The sequence below is a fragment of the Loxodonta africana genome, chromosome 26 (genome assembly GCF_030014295.1).
Source record: "Loxodonta africana isolate mLoxAfr1 chromosome 26, mLoxAfr1.hap2, whole genome shotgun sequence".
NCBI lineage: Eukaryota > Metazoa > Chordata > Mammalia > Proboscidea > Elephantidae > Loxodonta > Loxodonta africana.
In genome coordinates, this window is record NC_087367.1 from 33494037 (window position 1) to 33519624 (window position 25588).

At 38.8% G+C, this 25588-nt stretch overlaps 1 protein-coding gene across 9 annotated transcripts in view; it reads right to left on the reverse strand.

The window, feature by feature from the left end:
• The window catches only part of LTBP1 (latent transforming growth factor beta binding protein 1), a 737180-nt gene that overhangs the window by 322935 nt on the left and 388657 nt on the right, over positions 1 to 25588 (reverse strand). For all 9 annotated transcript variants that reach the window (XM_064277221.1, XM_064277224.1, XM_064277220.1 and 6 more), the window contains 2 exons: positions 4363 to 4587; positions 2675 to 2949 (listed from right to left, as the gene is read on the reverse strand). In XM_064277221.1, coding sequence (XP_064133291.1) covers positions 2675 to 2949; positions 4363 to 4587 — 500 coding nt within the window. The remainder of the gene's footprint in view (positions 1 to 2674; positions 2950 to 4362; positions 4588 to 25588) is intronic.

Below are 25588 nucleotides of genomic sequence, written 5' to 3' on the forward strand. Positions count from 1 at the left end.
TTCAGGGGTCAGCCTAATTGTTAGAATGTGCCACAGAAATAAAGGCTGTTTATATAAAATTTATTTTGTATATAACCTCTCACAGCAGCACATAGACATCCAGGCTTATTGATAACCTACAGCATTAAAAGGCTCAATAGTTGAAACCCGCTGCTAATAAGAATCCTCCCACTGAGCAACACAACAGTGAACATTTATGCAGTTGTTTTTGCCATTCATTAAAATCTACCCGTATCTCCTGGCTGCAGCTAAGTTTTCAAGCCAGACATAACAAGAAAGTACAAGCATCTTCAAACATCTTTGTAGAAAACATCTTATATACTACTGACTTTCGCAAGTAATGTATTTTTTTAAATGCCTGGGTCACTCTAATTGCACAAATTAATTGGGCAATCATAAGTATCCAGCAACATTTCTCGCCAAAAGGAAAACAAATACATTCTGAGAATGTTTTCTGAAAACAGGTCTTACTAGTGACTACACATGTGAAATGAATTAAAAACTGAGCTCACTGTCTGGATCATCTAGAGCAAAAGTAGAGCAGTATCCAGATAAGGTAAAATTATTCCACTGCATTTAAATTATTTGGGTAACTCTACCAATTATCCAATTCATTTTGAATTTATTAATCAGTTTAGGATTACAAGTAACTAATTCGTTCATATTTTTTCTAATATTATATAAGAAGAACAAGTTTGTTAATTCCCTATTTTCTTTCTAGTCTAACTTGGACACTGGGAAGAAAGGCACTCAGCTCCTAGTTTTAAAAGGATCTGTTTTTCTTTTCTCCACGGCCAACCTAAGGTGGAATGGCTAAACAACGCAAATGGCACCAAATTCGCCCTCCCTCTCCAAGACTAGTTGGGGCAAAATTGTGAAATGTATCAGGTTTGCTTTCAGCTTTTCTGCTTCTATCAAAACCTGCTCTCACCACAAGACTTCAGTCCTAACATCTAACCTAAACTTAAATTAATGATATTCCTTTTCCCAAAAGCATTTGCTTAAATCTGGTCTTCTACTGAGGTATAAAAATTGGTGCCAGCTCTCTTTTAGTAGGCATTTCAGGTTATCTGCAGGCACCTAAGATTGTGTTTGGGGGGTTGAGGCCCTCTCTGCCTTACAGAAATTACATGACATAAGCAACCACATATTCTCACTATTTTTTTAAATTTGACTCTAATCTTTACACAGTTCTACATTTACAAAGCAGCTTTTACATTAATTACCTTGCTTAATCTTGACAAAGCTCTGTGAGACAGGTATTCCTATAGCCACTGAACAGATAAGGAAGCTGCCTCCCTGCCACCAAATGCTGGGCCCATGGCTCTAACAAGGTCTATAAATCCACATGGAGCTCTTTCATTTCCATGTGCTGCCTTCCAGTCAAGTCTAAAACCAGCGTTCCCTTCTTCCTTGGAAGAAAGGCGATAACCCTACCATTGACCTGCCTAGTACCTAGTACCTAAAACTATTCTCTAGGTGTCTAAAACCATAACAATTGATTCTGTTACCCCCAAACATGTCACAATAATTTTTGCATACCCAGGAAACAACAAAGGAACAATAATAAATGTACCTCATCTTCTCTTCTCATTAGGTGTTCAAAGCATAATCCAAGCACAGGAGGTGAACCAGGAGGCAAAGTTATGTCATTATCACATAACCCCAATGCCATGGTATACTACCTTTACTATGTACATTTAATGATGAGTTTCAAAGAAAACTTAGACTTTTTCTCACTTTATGATATAAATATGGGCCTAAAGTTCATGAAGGAAGGTATGGTAGTTCGGTGGTAGAATCCCCACCTTCCATGCAGGACACCTGGGTTCGACACGTGGCCGATGTACCACAAGCGCAGCCACTACCCATCTGGCGATGGAGGCTTGTGTACTGCTATGATGCTGAATAGGTTTTAGCAGAGCTTCCAGTCTAACAGAGACGAGAAAGAAAACCCTGGCAATCTACTTCTGAAAAATCAGCCAGTGAGAACCTTATGGATCATGGTCCAGTTCTGCTGTGGATGGGGTTACCATGAGTCAGGGGCCAACTCTACAGCAGATAACAGCAACAAAAACAAAGTTCATGTAAATACAATGATATTTAAAATGCATTTTAAACAACTCATGCATTATCATTCTGGCTATGAATTTTTATCAGAAGGAAATCAAAGATGACAATGGGTTCAAACCTCAACCGTACCTATTAACCTGCAAACAATTGAAAAAAGGCATAAATATTTTCAAACATCTTTGAAGCATATATCTCATGTACTGTATCTCATGGCTGACCCACGTTTTATGTACATATCACTCGAACTGAACAAATACAAAAGGGCAATCATAGACTTCCAGGAATATTTCTGGAAGCTCACTACTTAAAATTACCCTATCGTTCAGGGGTCAGCAAACTTTTCTCTGAAGGGCCACAGGGTAAATATTTTAGAGTTTGTGTGCCATATGGTCTCTGTCACAACTACTCAACTCTGTCACGGTGGTATAAAATCAGCCACAGATAATATGAGCATGTGTTCCAAAAAAAACTTTATTTACAAAAACAGGCCCATGGTCCATAATTTGTCAATGCTAACTATCATTTTACCAAGTCTGGCTCCTATAAAAATGACAGTATATCTGGAATGCATTACTAAAATAGGCTGGATAGTCTTGCTCACCTGTGATCCAATGGTTTCCTGGAAGCACCGGCCAAGTTGTGTCTTAGCAGTTACAGGATAGTTGTGAGGAATGACCTGCTGGTGGGAGTATGTGGAATGTACTGTCTGGGTCTTCTGAACGGGGTGCTCTTGATGAGGCATTTGAGATTGCCCTGGTTGAGTTTCTTTCACCTTCTGGCCTGTCGGGCCATCGATTCTAGAAACCTGATGTATCTGGACTGAAGCCTCAGGAGGGTGCTTCACATGGATATTGACAATGTTGGGAGGGAATTTCACTAAAACAGATTAAAAGGAAAGCTTGTCAGTAAACGAATAATTAACATCTAAGCCATGATTTTTAAAACTTGAAGGTAAATTTTGTGTGTGTGTGTGTAATAATATACATGGGGAAAATTATACATATATATATATTTTTGCTGCACAGCCATTAAAATTCTTGAGAATAAAGCATTGCATTCCAAATAAAAATTAATCCTAAATTCAAACATTTTAAAAAGTAAAATTGCAATTTTAAAAGCCATTAAAACCTCACACAGTAATACATTCATGAGACAACAATATTTTTTCAGGTTACTCATACAAAGCTATGAAATTCATGCTTCTTTAGTTGTTACAGATGGACCAGTTAAAACCAGTTGTCCTCGAGTCAGTTCTGGCTTACGGAAACCCCACGTGTGTCAGAGGAGAACTCTGCTCCACAGGCATTCAGTGGCTGATTTTTAAAAAGCAGATCACCAAGCCTTTCTCCTGAGGAGCCACTAGGTGGACTCAAGCCGCCAACCTTTTGGTTAGCAACTGTGTGTGTAAACCGTATGCACTACCCAGGGACTCCTATAGGTGGGCACGTTTTATCAAGTAATAGTAATGGAGGCTCAAGAGGTCAATTATTTTTGCAGTTCTCAAAGTTTCTAACGTAGAAATTTTAGGTTGTACTTTTCTATATCAAAGGAGGAAGTCCAATTTCACAAAACATAAATCTCTTATCTTGAACGGCAGCATATGGTGTTCCTTGTGACACACGTACACAAAAATACCAAAGTGTGTTACTTTCTATCTGTAACAAGATCTACTTTCTATAGCTTTCAAACAAAATTTCATCTTCTGATAAAAAGTTTCAAGTTTTAAGAATAAGAGCCAATAACACTTCTCTGGCCCCCTTTTAAAAATTATGTATTTATAGGTTATGCCAGGTTTAAAAAAATGAATTAAGTCATAGAATTTCTGGGTCCAAGTGACCTAGTTTACCTTCTTCTGAGGACTGAATAAATTGAAGCTTAGTGAGGTAAGCGATTGTTTAAAACTAAAACCAAGTACTCTTCAACTACAAAATAGACTTGTTATTCGTCAGCAGGTACTGTGTGATCCTCTACTTTACTCATACATTAAGGGCGAGAACACTGTCTTAGTTGCTTTTCTATTTCTCAGGCCTGACTGGAACAGTCATTCACATTTATTAGCTGTCAGTGGTAAAACTCACCAGAGAAGAGCGGGCTCCTTTTTTGAGCTTCTTATTTCCGAGATAACAAGTCTCTATGGCCATATACCTGGGTCCACATTCTGTCCCTACTACCTTTTCCCCTTTCTATTCCAATATAAACCCTAACCATCTGCAAATACTTGGCTTCTGTATGGGCTTGGCAAGTTAAGTAAAGTATAACTAACAGGCAAAATAAGAATAAAAAGCTTACCTTTGACTCCTTGCTGGCTAGTCATGGTCAGAGGCAAAGTATGTGTAGAGTGGACAACACGTGTTCCCAACGCCTTGCCTGACTGCTGGGACTGCTGATAAGGTTTAGGCACACCAGCTGCGTGGACTGGGATCTGACAAAGCTTCCCTGTGAAGTTTGGAGGGCACTGGCATTTGTCCCTTGAACTGCACTGGCCACCATTCATACATGGAAGATGGCAAATTACTGAAAGGGGACAAGAAAATAGAGTTGGTGAGTTTCTCAAATGATAAAATAACAGTAAAAAACAAACAAAAAACTGCAGCTCATTGTGACCATCATATTCCCAGTGACTTTAGAAATGGCAAGCAAAGGGGCAAACTATACTATGTCAAAATAGTCTCTATTATTCACTACCTTCATTTTCTTTTCATCTCGAGTCATTTAACTCCAATTCCTTCTGATTGCTCTCCCTCAGCAATGGAAACCAAGGCTTCAAACCAGTTATTTTAGGTTTGACGCCCCCTTCTGAGAATTTGCATTTCCACCCCAAATTTTACTGATCAAAATCTACATCTTAACAAGATCCCCAGGTGATTCTCACAGGGGATCTTGCTAAAATGTAGATTCAGATTCAGTATATCTGAGGTGGAAATACAAATTCTCAGCAAGAGGTCGAACCAAAAATAACCAGTTTGAAGCCCTGATGGAAACAGGACTTTATAAAAAAAGAATTTATATAAAGTAACCACACAGGATTATTGTCTATCATAAAACCAAAACCAAACCAAACCCAGTGCCGTTGAGTCGATTCTGACTCATAGCGACCCTACAGGACAGAGTAGAACCACCCCATAGAGTTTCCAAGGAGCGCCTGGCGGATTTGAACTGCCGCCCCTTTGGTTTGCAGCCTTAGCACTTAACCACTACACTACCAGGGTTTCCTTTCATAGTGTCCTTTTAAATACCATTTGCAATCTGTAATTACTTGTTTGCTTTCCTATTTAATTGCTAATTCATTGACTTTCTCCCCAGATTATAAACTCCTTGGGGGTAAGGGACATGTCTATTTTATTAACCTCTAAAAAAAAAAAAAAAAATTTTTTTTTTTTTTTATATCCTCAGCACCTAGAACAATGTGTGGCACACAGTGGACGTTAAATAAACATTCGCTCAGAGAAGAAACAAACGAGGGCAATGAAATAGTTATTTTCTATCATCTGTTGAGAATTTTCTCTAAGTACAACATTGAACTAAGTGCTGGCCTGAATAAAGGAGGAGAATACACACTTGACAGGAATTTGCAATCTAGTTAGGGTGACAAGACCTCTGCGAAACCTAAAAGATTGGGTGTGATTATTAGTTTGGAATTCAATTTACTTAGATAACTAAATAAGACATTTTAAGAGGAGTATTTAACTCTGGGTAAATTAAGCTCATGATCAACCTCTCCATCCCTAATGAATTCTTCCTATCGCCCTATAAACATAATCAAATTTCTTCCAGCTTAAAAAAAAGGAAAAACCCTCAATCCCATTTCCTTCTAGCTTCTACTATCTTTAAATATCTTCCCCATGACTAAACTTTCCAAAAGAATTACCTGTTCACTTCTCAGTGCACTACAATTTAGGTTGGGCTGTGTTCTCTCTTTTCACACCTCTCTTCCACACTGACACTGCGCTTATCAAGGTCCCCATTAGCTAGATCCTTGGTTTTTATGACATCTCACTCACCCATTTTGCTCCTTCCTCTTTGTCCATTCCATCTTAGTATTCTTTGCAGGCTCAACTTTTTTTTTGTTTACTTGTCCTTTAAATGCTGACGTTCTTTAAGGTATGGTCTTAAAATCATCTTTACTAATTCTACACACTCTTCCTCTATGATTTCATCCTATCATACGCTGATGTCACCAAAATTTATGTTTACAGGCCAAAGCTTTCTCCTGAGTTTCAAACACATCCACCCAACTGTCTACTATGGTATAGCTCCAGGTAGATATTCCACAAGCACCATCTTCCTCCTGATACCACTCTCCATCCATTGGCCTTTAACAGCACCTAAGTGCCACCCTCTCGCTTCACCTACACAAAGGCAGTCCTCCCTTTGAAGCGTTTATCAATTCTGTTCACATCCTTCTCGTCGTAGGGACCCTGTTCCCTCTGCAGCCTCGTCACTTGTACATCTCATCTCAGTTTCTACAATCCTACCACACTGCACTTTCCTCCATTTTTCAGTGTGTTGTGCCCTCTCACACCTCCAGAGTTCCATCCATGCTGTGTCCTCTGCCTGCTACACTCTTTGTATCACCTGACTCCCCTCACCTATCTAACCTCTACTTATCTTTCAGACTCAGCTTAAATCTCACTTCTAGAAGGATTCCCAGTTGCCCCTCATATACGTTTGATGTCTCTCCTCTGTGCTTCCATGGAATCTCATAGGTACCCCATCATGCCACTTTGTGTACTACATTACAACTGTCTGACTACTTTTCTGCATGACCCTGTGTGGTTAGAGCTCTAGCTTATGTTTTACCCCTAGCACCTAGCTTGGTGTCCAGAAGAAATGTTGGGGTTGGAAAAAATATTGAATGAATAAACAGATTTATGGCTACCAAAGTGCCAAATAACACTCTAGGTGCTATGGAAGATTCAGTCCCTGCCCTTAAGAAACTTAATAGCTAACTGGGGAGGGTGAATACTAAATAATAACTGAAAATACAGATCAGCAAATAGTGACAATTGGACAATATAAATGCTATGGAACTTTAGAGAGGAGAAAAGCTACTTCTGAGAAGTCAAAGTAGACTAATTTGGGATAAATCTTTGAAACTACCTAAGTTCAGAAAATACAGAGGATATATTCTAGAAAAGCGAGACAGCATGTATAAAGAAGGTGAGGCAGGAATACCTGGGAGATGAATAAGTCTGTATTGCTGAAACTCAGGGTTCTGAGGAGGAAGGAATAAAGTAATAAACTGGAAGAAGTATGCTTAAATCAGACAACGGAAGTTCTTAAGTGCCTGATAAGGAGTTTTGATTTTATTCTGTAAACAGTAGGTTATTTTGGACACTTCAAGCAGAAGATTAAGCAATGCTAAAAAAAAGTGCTCCAGGGAGAGCACTCTGGTGATGGAGAGTGCTGGAATGGAGAGCGACTAAAGTGAGGAAGTCATTTAGGTGACTTTTACAATACTTGAAATACAAGCTGAAAAGCACATATATTAGGACGGTGGCAACAGAAATGGAAAGAAACAGGAAGCCATATAATGATGGAGGAGAACCAATATATCTTGGAGATGGGATATAAGAGGTAAAAGCAGGCCAGAGGCAGTAGTGGGGTGGGGGAAGGAGGAAGAGAAAGAAAAGAGCCAGAAAAAAATTACCAAGGTGGCAACCCAGAAATGGCACACAGGGCCTGACTATGTTGATCAACTCACAACTGCCCATGTGGGAGCGACCTGGGAAATGGTTTCATAGAGCCTTGTCTACTGTTTAAAGCGCTGGATAAGTGAGGAGGGAGACAAAGGTCACTCTGAGATCGAGTCAGAGAGGCTTCATGATTCCCAATTCAAGTCTGAATTAAATTTCTAAATTACAATCTGGTTACACCGAATAGTCTTAATAAGTAATGGGTAGGGGCAAGGGCAACAGAGCCAGGCCATGATTTAAGATGTACAACAACGGGTAGCTGGAATATGAGCACTCTTTATTTTGCATGGCCCCAATATGTTATGTTTGTTTTTTTAATATGTGCAAATTTTCTGGTTTAGTTAAGTAAGACCAGTCATCCAACAACATGGTTCAAATTTCAGTTACCCTAGTATGCTGACTGTAAGTAGTTGCATAAAATGCAAACTTCACTACTAGCTTTTGGTCCATAAATCACTAGGAGAGTAACAAATGTGCATCATGATCAATGATAATCACATCACTTCTTTCAAAGTCTGTCAATGATTGGTCACTACACATTCGTTATTTGGTTCATGCACAGACAGTACATAGTCGAGTTGCCTCCGTGTCTCCCAGAGATAAACTCACATGACATTTCACGAATGTGGATAATCAATTCTGACTCATAGCAACTCTATAGGACAGAGTAGAAATGCCCCACAGGGTTTCCAAGACTGTAAATCTTTATGGAAGCAGACCGTCATATCTTTCTCCCGTGGAGTGACTGGTGAGTTCAAACCACTGACCTTTTGGTTAGCAGCTGAGTGCTTTTACCACTGCACAACCAGGGCTCCTTCAAAAGAGGGTATTGATCAACAAATCAGAAAGCCTAGCAAGAAAATGAAAGGTGGTAACACTGAAAGTGAACCTGGAAAGTGGTTGTGATAAAAACATGAAGACGTCCCAGAGGATATGACATTCAATGAACTCTCAGAGATAACACACAACATTGAAAGCACAAAGGATAAAACATTGGAGAGCTGATCCAAACTTAGAAAGAAATATAAAAATTCTCCAATTCATAGACAAGATGCCTGCTCGGTAACAAAAAGTATACAGCATAAAGAAGGTAAACACTGTTCCAACTATTCTTGGTAAGTTTTTTGCAAAGAAATAAAACTAATTCTCAATGTTTCTAACGTTTCAAATTAATGGTATTAAATAAATATTAGTTCTACCATTTTTTTTTTTTTCATTTCCTTATTGCGGTGGTTAAAGTTGTATGTCAACTTGGCTGGGCCATGATTCTCAGTGGATTGATAGTTGTGTGATGGTCTGATCACTCCCATGATGAGATTTGATATTATGTGATCACCTCCATGATGTGATCTCTCGTGAGTGGCCAATCAGTTGAGAGGGAGTTTTCTCGGGTGCGTGGCCTGCATGGGCATGTAGATATTCTGGTTGTGAGCTTTTGCTCATCCTGGAACCTGCAGCTGGCTCCTGTTCATCTGATCTCTGATTCTTGGGACTTGAGCTAGCAGCTTACCTGCAGTCTTGCCTGCCGACCTTTGGTGTTCATTGATCTTCACAGCCTGTGAGCAAGAGCCCTGCTCTCCAGCCTGGCAATCTTGGGTTCACCAGCCTCTGTGGCTACATAAATCAGGGGAAGCCTCTATGCTGACCCACGGACTTGGGACGTTCCAGCCTCTACAACCACATGAGCCATTTCCTTGCTATAAATCTCTCTCTCTATATATGTATTTGTATGCTTTACTGGTTTTGCTTCTCTAGAGAACCCAGCTTAAGACACCTATACATTTATACCCTACAGTAAGAGAGCTTTCGTGTTTTAACAAAGAAGTTAAAGGTCACAGAATTTGCAATTTTTCCAATGATAATTATGATCATTTTGCTTGTACGGTCTTTTTACACTCTCACACAACCATGCTAAGTGAGGACAACCTGCACTCTGTACAAAAATAAGTGAGTTTATGATAGTTCAGGGACCCTCCAAAACTTCATGTGTATAATTGCCTTTTTTTTTTTTTTACAAAAAATAAAAAGTTAACCAATTGACTCCTATGAGCTATCTCCAGTATCAATAGCACACTTTGAAATCTAACATGAACTTTATTAGTTTTGTTTAAATCTACCTTTAAGCTCTCTGATATAACTATATAATATTTCAATGGCTGCACAAGTATAAGTGGATATAGCAATAGTCCCTGAATAGAACTCCAGTAACCCTATGTCTCTGGTCACAAAGGTAATGATTTCTGCTTGACTTATTTCAACCAATAAAAGGCCACTGTTTATAACCAGTTATGAATGAGAAATAATATATCTACTCTCCTATTCCAGCATTTTCTACAAATCTAAATCACAATATTGAGTTCTTTGCCTTAGCTCAATAACTACCTACCTGTTCAGACTTTTGTGGCAGATGATCTTTTTATAGCTAAACAGTCTTTTCTATGAAAGAAAACAAATTTAAAATCAACTTATGGACTTAAGAATTTAACTATGAATAGTCTCTTTCTGTTTCAAAAGTTCACACTATCCTCATAACATCACCTAGTGATATATAGTCTGGGCTGCCAGTGTTCTATAAAGCCTTCTCAGAACATAAAGAAGGAAAAGAATAAATGAATCTTTAAAGCTGACTTGAGAAGCTTGTGGTATGCTGGTTTCAAGTTTAGCCATGGCACATATACTTTAGAACGTATAACTAGAAGGTATAATGCAGAGGCTTAGCTGAGAAATTCTATAACTTGTTGGCTTGACATTTTGTTGGCCATTGCGAAAATTCACTATATCGCACCATGTGGTCACTTGGGAACTCTTGCAAATAACAAGAGGTATGTGGGCCTTCAACCTATTATTCCAAAAAGTGTAATTTCATGACAACCATTCAAAGCATCTCAGGGTACTACTATAGAAGGTCAAAATGAGCAAAAGGATCCATGCTGGAAGATCAACAAGTTGGAGGTTTTAAATACGTCAAGCGTTTCAGTTGCATTCCACCATTCACTTTGGCCTGTAAAACAACCTGCAGTACTCAAGAAATTGGGCTGACAGAATAATACTGACATTCTATGCCAAAAACATTGGAACCTAGTTTAAACATATGTTAATTACTCATATACAAATATAAGCAAGCTGAATTTTCCAAAAATGTGCACAATAAAAAGGTATACTACATCTCTTTCTTGTTATCTTAGCTGATTATAAAAATACTTCAGCTGCTTGTCCCCAAAACAAGCTCTGAGGATGTACTCAGCTTTCCTGCAGCATCCTGGCCACTCCACCTGCCCCTTCGTTTTCTGTGCCAGGAGACAGACTGTTTCAAGTCATTGTGGCTAAAGCAGGTGAGGCAAAACAAACCTCCATCTAAAGGAAAACCTACATCTGTCACTTCACAGAATAGACACACATGTGATTTTGATCTGCGTAGCTACGTAAGCTTTCTGACTTGTCTCTAATTAGAAGAATAATGTTCCCTTAAAGGTCTTCAGCATTTTTGTCAGTACCTTGGACCACAAGGGGCCAAAAAAAAAAGTAACATATTTAGTTATCACTTTGTTTTTCTCCCTAAACATATTTACTTTGCCCTCTTTTAAAGGGTGCCCTTAAATTCTATTCAGCCAGAAAGTCGGTTAATACTGTAGCTGTTTAAAACTTTAGGATAACAGAATATGTTAGTGTCTTGGTTTCTCAGTGCCGTTGTTAACAGAAATAACACAAGTGGGCGGCTTGAAAGAATGGAAATTGATCTCACAGTTCAGGAGGCTAGAAGTCAGAACTCAGGGCACTGGCTCTAGGGGAAGGCTCTCTCTTTGCCCACTCTGAGGGCAAATCCTTATCTCAGCTTCTTTAGGCCCAGTGTTCCTCAGTTCCTTGGCAACCTTACTTCACCTGGCATCTATCTTTACCTGTTTAAACTCACTCCTCTCTGTGCCTATGCTGCTCTTTATGTCACTCAGAAGTGATCAGGTTTAGGACACAGCCTACATATGCTAATAGACTCATTAACATATCAGAGGAAACCCTATTCCCAAACTGGATTATATCCACAGGTATAGGGGTTAGAATTCCAGCACAAAATTTGGTGGGACACAATTCAATCCATAACCGTTATATACTAATCAAATGCTGCTGCAAACTGTTGCTTATTTTAATTACCTATGCCACTCTAGGGGTCCCTGGGTCCAAAAATCTAAACCAAACCCACTGCCATTGAGTCCATTCTGACTCATAGCGACCCTACAGGTCAGAATGGAACTGCCCCACAGGGTTTCCAAGGAGCTCCTGGCAGATTCGAACTGCTGACCTTTTGGTTAGCAGCTGTAGCACTTAACCACTAAGCCACCAGGGTTTCCTGGGTAGATGGAGCAAAAGGCTAAGCACTGGACTACTAACTGAAAGGTTGGCAGTTTAAACCTACCCAGAGGCTCTCAGAAGTAAGGCCTGGTGATCTGCTTCCAAAAGGTCACAGCCTTGAAAACTCTATGGAACAGTTCTCTGTATACATGGGGACACCTTAAGTTGGAACTGACTCGACAACAACAACATGCCACTCTAAAAAAATTGTATGCCTGCCTTTTAACTTAGTATGCCTCAACCAAAAAACGGAACTAAAAGCCAGGACGGAGATTACCTTCTTCCAAAGCTAGGACAAAGGAACTAAGAAGGCCTATTCCTATATATGAGCCAAGGAAGGAAGTATGAAGCCTGGTAACCATTTTACTAAGATTTAGGGTTTTGTTTTGTTTTGAATGGAATGTAGAGATTTACAGTTGTTGTGCTCAAAAACTGCCTACAGTCAATTCTTGATTTTCTGTCTATTTACTACTTACTGACTCACAGATTCAACATGTTTGAGACAGGGTGGTCTGGAACAACCTGTCCAAGGAGGTGAAATTTAAGCTAAACCTAAAACGAGAAGAATCCAGTGATGTGAAAAACTGGCAGAAGAGTATCTGTAGAATAAGGAATAATACGATCTAAGATCTTGAGGTGAGACATGGTTTTGAAAGGTCCAGAAACTTAAAGGAAGCTAATGTGGTTGGAGAGTAGGAGGCAAGGACAAGGTAAGAAAATCTGGGTTTGTGAGACAGACAAGAGCCAGATTCCTTACAAGGCATGTAAGGGAGCTTATAAAAATAGATGCAATGAAACAGAATATATAAATAATAAGTTAAAAATCAAGACCAGGGCAGATACAAATCACAGGAGAGAGGACAAGGGAAAAATAAAGACTAAGTGAGCTAGAGGGTCCTCTGCTGTATACATATTAAATATGTACCACAAATCTGGTATTGAGTTCAGGACATTTTACATTTTTGAATGAACATTCAGCCAGATTCATGTTAAATTTCAGAAAGATTTAATTTAAAACTCTTTAAATATATGAACATGCTGAAGGTAAGAGTATCATGTTTTACACATGAAAAAAGACTGGTATTCTCCACAGCGAATGCAGAACGGAAAGTAAAGTTCTAAACGAAATCTTGGGGACAAAGGAAAAATGCTTAAATAAGAGAGTTTAAAATGTACCACTACATGTTCTCTGCCAGAGAGCATTTCTTTGTTTGCCTGCTTTGAAAATTAATAAGATCTTTCATCCTGTTCTTACCCTATCAAATACTATGTACACTGGGCTAACATTAAGAAAATGCAGACTCTGACATATATGAAATATCAACTGTAATACAAACAAAAATTTCACAGGCACCACTAATTTTTTTAGGCATAGGGACATTAGTAAATGTTTTGATATCACATTCTGTTTATAACCCAACAGATATGAAGCCTTAACACACACACACACACACACACACACACACCCCAGAGCTTCCAATTTGTGATGGCTCCTTAACAAACACACACGCACACACACACACCACAGAACTTCCAATCTGTGATGGCTCCATTTATCATTCCAATTTTGTTTATAGCTTTCTGTTCATTTATCATCAACCTCACCATAAATATGGGCTACTGGATCTAGTTTTACACCTCACATAAGCTAAGGAAGGCCAGAAAAAACAAAAACCAAACCTGCTGCCATCAAGTTCATTCTGACACATAGGGACCCTATAGGACATAGCAGAACTGCCCCGTAGGGTTTCCAAGAAGCACCTGGCAGATTCAAACTGCCAACTTTTGAATAGCAACTGAGCTCTTTAGCATATCATAAAATTTCACTTCACACCCCTTCATTCAAAGACGCTGCCCCATCACTATCTCTTAGCATTTCACAAGCCTCGGGACTCTTTAATCCCTGGGAAAAAGGCAGCAACATTTGGAGGTGCAGAATATAGATAAAACCAAGAGTTCCAGACACACTGGGTAACCTCTTGGAGAACTGAGGCAAATTATTTCATCTTTGTAGATCCCAGTGTCTTCATGAGGTAGCCAGGTAATACAACCCACAGGTTCCCTTCCATCCCTGAAATTTTGGTTAGTAAATACATTCAAAATCAGATTTCCTCATCTCATTTAACTGGCAAAACTTAAAATTTAAAATAGGGACAAATACATATCCTGCCATCTACAACCTATATAGTAGGGACTACAGCTAGTCTGTTGAATGGTGTGCTGTATTTTGATTTTGAATGTTTAATGAGACACTGATTGAAATAATACTTTCACACAAGTTTCATAATGACCAGATAGTTGATAAAATGAAAAGCTGATTTCACTTGGGGAAATTATAGGAATATACAAAGTTGGTGAAAACAATGCTGTACACTAATGGACAGTGAAGTAGGTTTCAGAAATAACAATGACATGCGTCATCTCTGGATACCCTACGTTTTACAGTAATATCTGTAACTATCTGACATTTTAGTTCATGCAGCCCTGGCATTGTCTTTAATATCAATGAGAGCTGCTTTCTCAAAACGAACTAACACCATTTAACCCTGGGTTATATACAACAATATTAAAAATAAACTTAAGAATTGTTTTTATTAGACTTTACCACTATAATTTATAAACTCTGTTGCCGTGCTCTCTCTAGAAACCAAGTTTGTACTTCAACTGAGTTCATTAATAACTACTTACTATTTATTTACTCCTGAGCCTAGTACAAGGACTTAAGATGAACCTAATTTGGAATTTTAAAAATTTGAAAGTCAAAATCTCAACATATATGTATAATTTAAGAGCACAAGAATGCATCACAACCTTCTGACATCATTAAAAAATAGCTGCCATCTAGTCAATTCTGACACATGGTGACCTCATGCTTATCAGAGTAGAATTGTGCTCCATTTAAGGTTTTCAATGGCTAATTTTTCAGAAGTAGATCACAAGCCCTTTCTTCTGAGGATCCTTTGGGTGGACTCAAACCTGTAACCTTTCATTTAGCAGTCAAGTGCATTAACCACTAAGTACTCCATTCTGACATCACAACCAGTCCAAATCCTCCTGCCTTTAAAGTCCGGCCCAAATATGTCCTCCTAAAAAGAAATTTTCCTTCCGTGAAGAAAGAAGGATGCTGAATAATAAGGCAATTAAAAAATCTGTGGCATTTACAAATTTGGGGTCATCTAACATAATTTCTATGTCATTTATCCATCTGCCTTGTATTAGAATTATGTCTGTTCCCCTTTCTTCCACTGAATTGTGTACCCAAGAGAACAAAGGCCAGGATGTTTTAATCTTTCATGGCATAGCATTTTACAGAAAAAAGTTCAACAAATAATCGCTGGCATTGATTTGATTCCCTAATGATTCCAGATAGAAGGAATGCAGCATTTTTATACCTCTTTTAACAGCTCTCATTTTCTCTGACAACGTAACTTCAGCATACACTACAGCAATTGTTTTCAAACCATGCCCTCGATGTGCTAAGATGTCCACAGAGGTGCTGAAAGAGACCTTCTAAATACTTAAACTGAACCACCTTATTTCACAGGTGAAAAGTAGGGCACAGAGACTGTCCTTCCTTAGGATATCACGGCCAGCGATTTATAGAAATGGAACCCAGATTTCCCAAATCTTGGCCCAGTGCTCCTTCCCACACACCTCATATGATAGAAGGAACTCTCCATGTTCCTGAAGCCATACCACACAGTAATGTGCCAAGACCTTTATTTAGTCTTCAATATGCACATATATTTTTCGTAATCAGTAACGGGGTATACTAATGAAGCCCTAACTGAGATGAAGGGTTTGGCTAGTTGCAGTCAGGTAAATTCATGGTCTTTTTCAGGAATCTAAATACATGAGTTCATCCACATCACGGCTTTTTGTTTTTTAACAGAAGGACAAAGGAGTTTTCTGGGTACAGACATCTGAGGGACAGTACAGAGTCAAGAACAACGAATAAAAAAAAAAATGAACAGCATTTGTCAGAGAGTATAGATACAAACTTATTTCCATCATTGCAGAAGGTTGCATTCCATAGTGCTGGTCTACCACCTGTCCCCTTGAGTTCCAGTGAGGTGAGAGGTGAGGGCCAAATGCTGAAAGCATGGTGCTCATTCATTCAGTGAATACCTACTGTATGTCTACTGTGGGCCATAAACTGTTCTAAGTACTTGGCAAACATCAGGAAACAACACAGACAGAAATTCCTGCCCTCCTGGCACTTAATTTCTGTCATCTAATGATACACTTATTACGACTTGCTTTGGGGTCCAGGAGTCAAAGAGCATAGAGGGGTTGGAGAAAGAGCCATTCTCCCGGCTTTGTGGGTTACCAAGCACCCCTATGGCACTTCAAGGGAGTGTGAAGAAACATCAGGCTGGGCATGGACCCTGTTGTTCTGAGGAAGGGGCTTTTGATGGGACAGCAGTAGGGCTTCCTCGTGGGGTCTAGATATAAAGATCTGGGCAGATACTACATGATGACTGATAATTCCCAGCAATGATAAGGGGGCAACTCTCGGAGAACCTCAGAAACACTGGGGAGAGGGCGCAGAACAGATGTGTAAGCAGGCAAAGGCTTTGGGCTGGCATAATTTGGGTTTATCATTATCTGCAAATTTGGGAGCAGCTAACATAATTTCCCACAAGCAGGCAAAGCCAAGCGAGACGTTCAGGTTGCAATTATAATCACTGAAGCTCACATTTTTGCTCTTTTGATACTACATAGCCTTCATACTACTATGTGGTATGTATTGCAATGGAGCCTTAATGGTTAAAATCTAAAAGCCACATAATATGCCAATAAGTTGAAAGGTGGTGAATAGCCATTACCCTATTGTTCACTTTGATTGTCTGCATTTCTTTTTAACAGATAAAGCTGCAAGGAACACCCTCAAGCCTGTAGCTTTAGTCTTCTTTTAATCATTTTTTTCATGTACTCAACTAATATTTATTGGTTGCTTAGTATGCGCCAAGCAATGTGGTACGGAATCCAGTGAACAAGAAAAACATCCATGAGTCAATTACACTAAATGTAATTGTCTCATCATGTGGGTGTAACAAACAGCAAGAGGTCTAGAATCAGCCCTTCCTGGGTTTGAATCAGTTCCACCACTTACTAGAGGTATGACCTTAGGCAAGTTATTTAATGTTTCTCTGCCCGTTTCTTCAACTGTAAAATGAGGATAATAATTATATCCAGCTCATAGGGTTGTTGTGTGTCTCAACTGAGTTAACATAAGCACTCAGCATATAGTTGTTATTGCTGTTGTTAGATGACGTTGAGTTAATTCCGACTCATAGCAACCCATGTAGCAGGGTAGAACTGCCCCATATCTCAGCTGTAATCTTTACAGAAGTAGATGGCCAGGTCTTTCTCCCACAGAGCAGCTGGGTGAATTGAAACTGCTAATCTTTCGGTTAGCTGTTCGGCACTTAACTGTTGTGCCACCAGGGCTCCTTAGAGTAAATCTCAGCAAATGTTAGCCATCATCATCAATTTCATGATTATTACCGCAGAGTGATATCGGAAAATAAAAAAGGGGAAGCCAAACCAGCATATTGGCAAAGAAAGCCAACTTCAGGTGGGGACATAAATATCCTTATAGGGTCGCTATGAGTCGGACTCGACTCGACGGCACTAGGTTGTTGCTTTTTTTTTTTTTTTTTAGTCAGGTTGTACACTACACTACACGCTATTTCATTCACCACTGTTTCCAGAAATCAAGTGTAGGGATGTTGGATTGCTGAGTATATTGATACTGATCTTCCAAAAAGAGTATATCAATTAATAATACCAAAAAGCTAGTATATCACTTTAACCGTATCTTACCAAAATTCTTTTTATTTTTTAATATTTCTACTAATTTAAGAATTTCAAAATAACTGTCAAGTGATAACAATTTATCTACAATCTGATTATATTATCACAATGCTTGTTTTCCATGTCTTTAAGATTTTTAGCATTTCCCCACATATTTGTTTACTGCTTGTTTTAAGTATCTTTCATTCACATATTCGAGCCTTAGAGGCTTAATTTTTAAATTACTTTCACAGTAATGTTTATCGGTAGTGCATTTTAAGATCTTATTTGTCATACTGACATAAATATTTTTGTAAGTATGTTCGGGAAACACAAATTTATTTTGTTTGTTGTTTTACATAATTATGTTTATAAGCTGTTTTCTCTATAATATTTTCTATTGTTTCAATTCTTTAAAAGCTATTATACCACCAAATGTCTGGTGCCCTATTTTATGCTAGTTTTCACATTATTTTCTTCTCTTTTTCTGCTTAATTATTTAGCTGAATCCACATGGAATTTTTTCCCCAGTATATAAATATGGATTATAATTAATTTTGCTTCAAATTGCCATCTACATACCTTACTAAACCAAAAAACCAAACCTGTTGCTGACGAGTCAGTTCCAACACACAGAACCCTACAGGGCAGGCAAAACTGCCCCATAGGGAGACAAAACCAAGATGGCGAAATAGACAGACGCTTCCGGCGAACCCTCTTTACAACAAAGATCCCCAAAAAACAAATGAAATGAGTATATTTGTGGCAAGCTGGGAGCCCTGAGCATCAAAGGCAAGCTTACACAACGAACTGAGGAGGAAGAGACCGTTGAGAAGTACAGAGGAGTTACCGGACCTGAATCGTGGGGAGACCTCAGGCACCATTCCCAGAGCGGCGGCGGTGGTGGCGGTGGGCTGGTACTAGTGTTCCGCAGCAGTTTCCTCAGGGAGAAGCAGCCAGCCGCACAGCCTACTCACATCTCCACAACCTGAGGAAAATGGCGCTCTCGGCAAAAGCTAAGTACTTGCGTATATTATACTGTGCCCCCTCACCCCCAGGCCGGCTTCAGTGGCTGAATTCCTGGGACTGAGATATGCCCTGTTGAGCACCTAGAGCCATCCTCCTGGCCTTGGGGAATGAAAAAAATTTGCAATTGGGGGGAAAAGATAGTTTGCTAGCTCCATTAACCAGGGGAGCTCAGGGCAGAAGCAGCTCCTATCCAGACATAAACAGTCTGTGGACCTTGAGCACCTTTCCCTTCTGCATGGACATGTGTGGGCCTATTTCAGGAAAATAGGCCTTCAATGGCAAACTCCAACCATTTCAGCTGTGCAGAGCAGAACTGGGTATTAGACATTTGACATTGCTTTGCCTATTAAACAAGGTCCTCATCAGGGACCTAAGGACTGTAGCTCCACTCAGGTCACCCAGCCACCTGCAACAGGGGTCCAAACATAACTGGTACCTCCCAGTACTTACAACCAGAAACTGTGGGTGCCCATGGTCCCTCTGCAGAACCCACCGCCCTGCACGTGCTAGGAAACAGGGAAGCGTTTTCCTCAGAGACACTCGGGGATCAGTTCTCAGCCCCTGCCTTGTTCAGAGCATGACCTCCTGCTACAATCAGGTACCAGTGTATATGCCAATCAACCCTGCCCCTCTAAAACTGTAGGAGAGAGCCTGTACCACACACTTGATAATCAGCTACCTGGAAACCTGAGATGAATTCATACAAGGAAACTGAACGGACTCCTAGACTGATATACCTGATAACAGATCTAGCAAGCTCGGGACAGGACACCAGAGCTCCAAAGGCAAAAATAATCAAGCTAGCTCACTCAAGCAACCCATAGGGGTATACCCAAACAAAACAAAGCAAGCAGCTACAACACAGTTAGCAAGCATAAACTAATGCAATAACTTATTGATGGCTCGGAGACAACAGTCAATATCAAGTCACATAAAGAAACAGGCCATGATCACTTCAACAGGCTCTCAAAACAAAGAACCCAGGGATCTTCTAGATGAAAGTGCATTCTTGGAATTACCAGAGCCAGAATACAAAAGTTTAATATACAGAACCCTTCAAGACATCAGGAAGGAAATGAGGCAATACGCAGAACAAGCCAAGGAACACACAGATAAAGCAATTGAAGAAATTAGAAAGATTATTCAGGAACATAACAAAAAGGTTAATAAGCTGGAAAAATCCATAGACAGACAGCAATCAGAAATTCAGAAGATTAACAACAAAATTACAGAATTAGACAATTCGAAAGAAAGTCAGAGGAGCAAAATTGAGCAAATACAAGTTAGAATTTCCAGACTTGAAGACAAATCACTAGGCACTAATATATTTAAAGAAAAATCAGATAAAAGTATTTTAAAAAATGAAGAAACTTTAAGAATCATGTGGGACTCTATCCAGAGAAATAACCTATGAGTAGCTGGAGTAGCAGAACAGGGAGGGATAACAGAAAATACAGAGAGAATTGTTGAAGATTTGTTGGCAGAAAACTTCCCTGATATTGTGAAAGATGAGAAGATATCTATCCAAGATGCTCATCGAACGCCACATAAGGTAGATCTTAAAAGAAAGTCACTAAGACATAATTAAAACTCACCAAAACCAAAGACAAAGAGAGAATTATAACAGCAGCAAGGGATAAACGAAAAGTCACTCACAAAGGAGAGCCGATAAGAATAAGCTCGGACTACTCAGTGGTAACCATGCAGGCAAGAAGACAATGGAATGACATATTTAAAAAATTAAAGGAAAAAAATTGCCTACCAAGAATCATATATCCAGCAAAACTGTCCATTAAATAAAATATGAACGTGAAATTAAGACATTTTCAGTAAACACAAGTTGAGGGAATTCGTAAAAACCAAACCAAAACTCCAAGAAATACTAAAGGGAGTTCTTCGGTTAGAAAATCAATAATATCAGGTATCAACCCAAGAATAGAACACTGGGCAGAGCTACCAAAAGTCAACCCAGACAGGGAAATTCAAAACAAAACAAGATGATACAAAAAAAAAAAAAAAAAAGCTCAAAACAGGGTAACAGCAATGTTACTATGTAAAAGAAGACAACATTAAAATAATAAAGCGGGACTAAGAAATGTAATCACACACCCTCCATATGGAGAGGAAGATACAGTGATACAAAGAAAAAATAGTTTTAAATTTGGAAAAATAGGGATAAATAATAAGGTAACCACAAAGGAGACAAACTATCCTCATCAAAATAAAAAAAAAGGGAAAAATAGAGATGCAGAAGAAACAAAATCAACAACAACAAATATGAGGAAAGGACAATATATAAAGAAAAGCTACTCAGCACATAAAATTAAGTGGGAAAAAGAAACTCTCAACAACACACAAAAGAAGACATCAAAATGATACCACTACGTTCATGCCTATGCATAATTACCCTGAATGTAAATGGACTAAATGTACCAATAAAGATCCGTCTACATGCTGCCTACAAGAGACACACCTTACACTTTGAGACACAAACAAACACTCAAAGGATGGAAAAAATACATCAAGCAATCAACAATCCATAGACTTTAAAGTTAAATCCATCAGAAAGGAAAAGGAACAACACTACATAATGATTAAAGGGATAAAATACCAAAAAGATATACCCAGTAACCCAGTGTCGTCGAGTCAATTCCAACTCAGAGCAAGAAGATATAACCATATTAAATATTTATGCACCCAATGACAGTGCTGCAAGATACATAAAAAAAACTCTATCAGCATTGAAAACTGAGATAGAAAGCTCCACAATAATAGTAGAAGACTTGAAAACACCACTTTCGGTGAAGGACAGGACATCCAGAAAGAAGCTCAATAAAGACACGGAAGATCTAAATGCCACAATCAACCAAACTGACCTCGTAGACATATACAGAACACTCCACCCAACAGCAACCAACTATACTTTCTTTTCTAGTGCACATGGAACATTCTCTAGAATAGACCACATATTAGGTCATAAAACAAGCCTTAGCAGAATCCAAAACACTGAAATATTACAAAGCATCTTCTCTGACCATAAGGCCATAAAAGTGGAAATCAAAAACAGGAAAAGCAGGGAAAAGAAATCAAACACTTGGAAACTGAACAATACCCTGCTCAAAAAAGGCAGGATTATAGAAGACATTAAAGATGGAAAAAATAAATTCAGACAATCTAATGAGAATGAAAACACTTCCTATCAGAACCTTTGGGACACAGCAAAAGCAGTGCTCAGAGGCCAATTTATATCAACAAATGCACACATCCAAAAAGAAGAAAGGGCCAAAATCAAAGAATTATCCCTACAACTTCAACAAACAGAAAGAGAGCAACAAAAGAAACCCACAGTCACCTGAAGAAAACAAATAATAAAAATTAGAGCTGAACCAAATGAAACAGAAAACAGAAAAGCAACTGAAAGGATTAACAAGACCAAAAGCTGGTTTTTTGAAAACACCAAGAAAACTGATAAACCACTGGCCAAACCGACAAAAGAAAAACAGGAGAGGAAGCAAATAACCTGAATAGGAAATGAAATGGGCAATATTAAAACAGACCCAACTGAAATTAAAAGAATCATACCAGATTACTATGAAAAACTGTACTCAAACAAATTTGAAAACCTAGAAGAAATGGATGAATTCCTGGAAACACACTACCTACCTAAACTAACACAAAGAGAGGTAGAACAAGTAAATAGACCTGTAACAAAAGAAGAGATTGAAAAGGTAATCAAAAAACTTCTAACAAAAAAAAGCCCTGGTCCCGATGGCTTCACTGCAGAGTTCTACCAAACTTTCAGAGAGGAGTTAACATCACTACTACTAAAGATATTTCAGAGCATAGAAAAGGATGTGACACTACCAAACTCATTCTATGAAGCCACCATATCCCTGATACCAAAACCAGATAAAGACACCACAAGAAAATTATAGACCTATATCCCTCATGATGGAAGATGTAAAAATCCTCAACAAAATTCTAGTCGATAGAATTCAACAACATATCAAAAAAATAATTCACCATGACCAAGTGGGATTCATACCAGTTATGCAGGGATGGTTCAACATAAGAAAAAGAAATAATGCAATCAACCACATAAATAAAGGAAAACACAAGAATCACATGATTTTATCAATTGGTGCAGAAAAGGCATTTGACAAAGTTCGACACTCATTCATGATAAAAACTCTGAGCAAAATAGGAATAGAAGAAAAATTCCTCAGCATAATAAAGGGCATTTATACAAACCCAACAGCCAACGTCACCCTAAAGGGAGAGGGCCTGAAAGCATTCAAACTGATATCCGGAACCAGACAAGGATGCCCTTTAACACTGCTCTTATTCAACATTGTGGTGGAGGTCCTAGCCAGAGCAATTAGGTTAGATAAAGAAATAAAGGGCATCCAGATTGGCAAGGAAGGCGTAAAAGCATCTCTATATGCAGATGACATGATCTTATACACAGAAAACCCTAAGGAATCCTCCAGAAAACTACTGAAACTAATAGTTCAACAGAGTATCAGGATATAAGATAAACATACAAAAATCAGTTGGATTCCTCTACACCAACAAAAAAGAACACTGAAGAGGAAATCACCAAATCAATACCACTTACAGTAGCCCCCAAGAACATAAAGTACTTAGGAATAAATCTTACCAGAGATGTAAAAGACTTATTCAAAGAAAACTACAATACTCTTCCGCAAGAAACCAAAAGAGACCTACATAAGTGGAAAAACATACCTTGCTCATGGATAGGAAGACTTAACATTATAAAAATGTCTATTCTACCAAAAGCAATCTATACATTTCATGCAATTCCAATCCGAATTCCAGCGACATTCTTTAATGAGATGGAGAAACAAATCACTAACTTCATATGGAAGGGAAAGAGGCCCTAGATAAGTAAAGCATTACTGAAAAATAGCAACAAAGTGGGAGGCCTTACTCTACCTGATTTTAGAACCTATTATACCACCACAGTAGTCAAAACAGCCTGTTCCTGGTACAACAACAGATACATGGACTAATGGAACAGAACTGAGAATCCAGACATAAATCCATCCACATATGAGCAGCTGATATTTGACAAAGGCCCGAAAACACTTAATGGTGCTGGCATAAATGGATATCTATCTGCAAAAAAATGAAACAAGACCCATACCTCACTCCATGCACAAAAACAAGCTCAAAATGGATCAAGGACCTAAATATAAAGTCTAAAACAATAAAGATCATGGAAGAAAAAAGAGGGACAATGTTAGGAGCCCTAATAAATGGCATAAACAGTATACAAAACATTATTAAGAATGCAGAAGAAAAACTAGATAACTGGGAGCTCCTAAAAATCAAACACCTATGCTCATCCAAAGACTTCATCAAAAGAGTAAAAAGACTACCCACAGACTTGGAAAAAGTTTTTAGCTATGACATTTCAGATAAGCACCTGATCTCTAAAATCTACATGATACTGCAAAAACTCAACTACAAAAAGACCAATAACCCAATTAAAAAATGGGCAAAAGATATGAACAAACACTTCACTAAAGAAGACATTCAGGAGGCTAATAGATACATGAGGAAATGCTCAGGATCATTAGCCATTAGAGAAATGCAATTCAAAACTACAATGAGATTTCATCTCACTCCATCAAGGCTGGCATTAATCCAAAAAACACAAAATAATAAATGCTAGAGCGGCTGTGGAGAGATTGGAACACTTATACACTGCTGGTGGGAAGGTAAAATGGTAGGACCACTTTGGAAATCGATTTGGCACTTCCTTAAAAAGCTAGGAATAGAACTACCATAGCATCTAGCAATCCCAGTGCTTGGAATATATCCTAGAGAAATAAGAGCCGTCACTCGAACAGATATGTACACACCCATGTTTATTGCAGCACTGTTTACGACAGCAAAAAGATGGAAGCAACCGAGGTGCCCATCAATGGATGAATGGATAAATAAATTGTGGTACAGTCACACAATGAAATACTACACATCGACAAAGAAAAGTGAGGAATCTGTGAAACATTTTATAACATGGAGGAACCTGGAAGGCATTATGCTGAGTGAAATTAGTCAGTTGCAAAAGGACAAATACTGTATAAGACCACTATTATAAGAACTTGAGAAATAGTTTCAACTGAGAAGGAAACATTCTTTTGTGGTTACGAGAGGGGGAGGGAGGGAGGGTGGGAGAGGGAGGGAGGGTGGGAGAAGGGTATTCACTGATTAGACAGTAGATAAGAACTACTTTGGGTGAAGTGAAAGACAACACACAATACAGGGGAGGTCAGCACAACCGGACTAAACCAAAAGCAAAGAAGTTTCCTGAATAAACTGAATCCTCTGAAGGCCAGCGTAGCAGGGCAGGGGTTTGGGGACCATGGTTTCAGGGGACATCTAAGTCAATTGGCATAATACAATCTATTAACAAAACATTCTGCGTCCCCCCTTTGAAGAGTGGCGTCTGGGGTCTTAAATGCCAGCAAGCAGCCATCTAAGATGCATCAATGTGTCTCAACCCACCTGGATGAAAAGAGAATGAAGAACACCAAGGACACAAGGTAATTACGAGCCCAAGAGACGTAAAGGGCCACATGAAGCAGAGACTACATCATCCTGAGACCAGAAGAACTAGA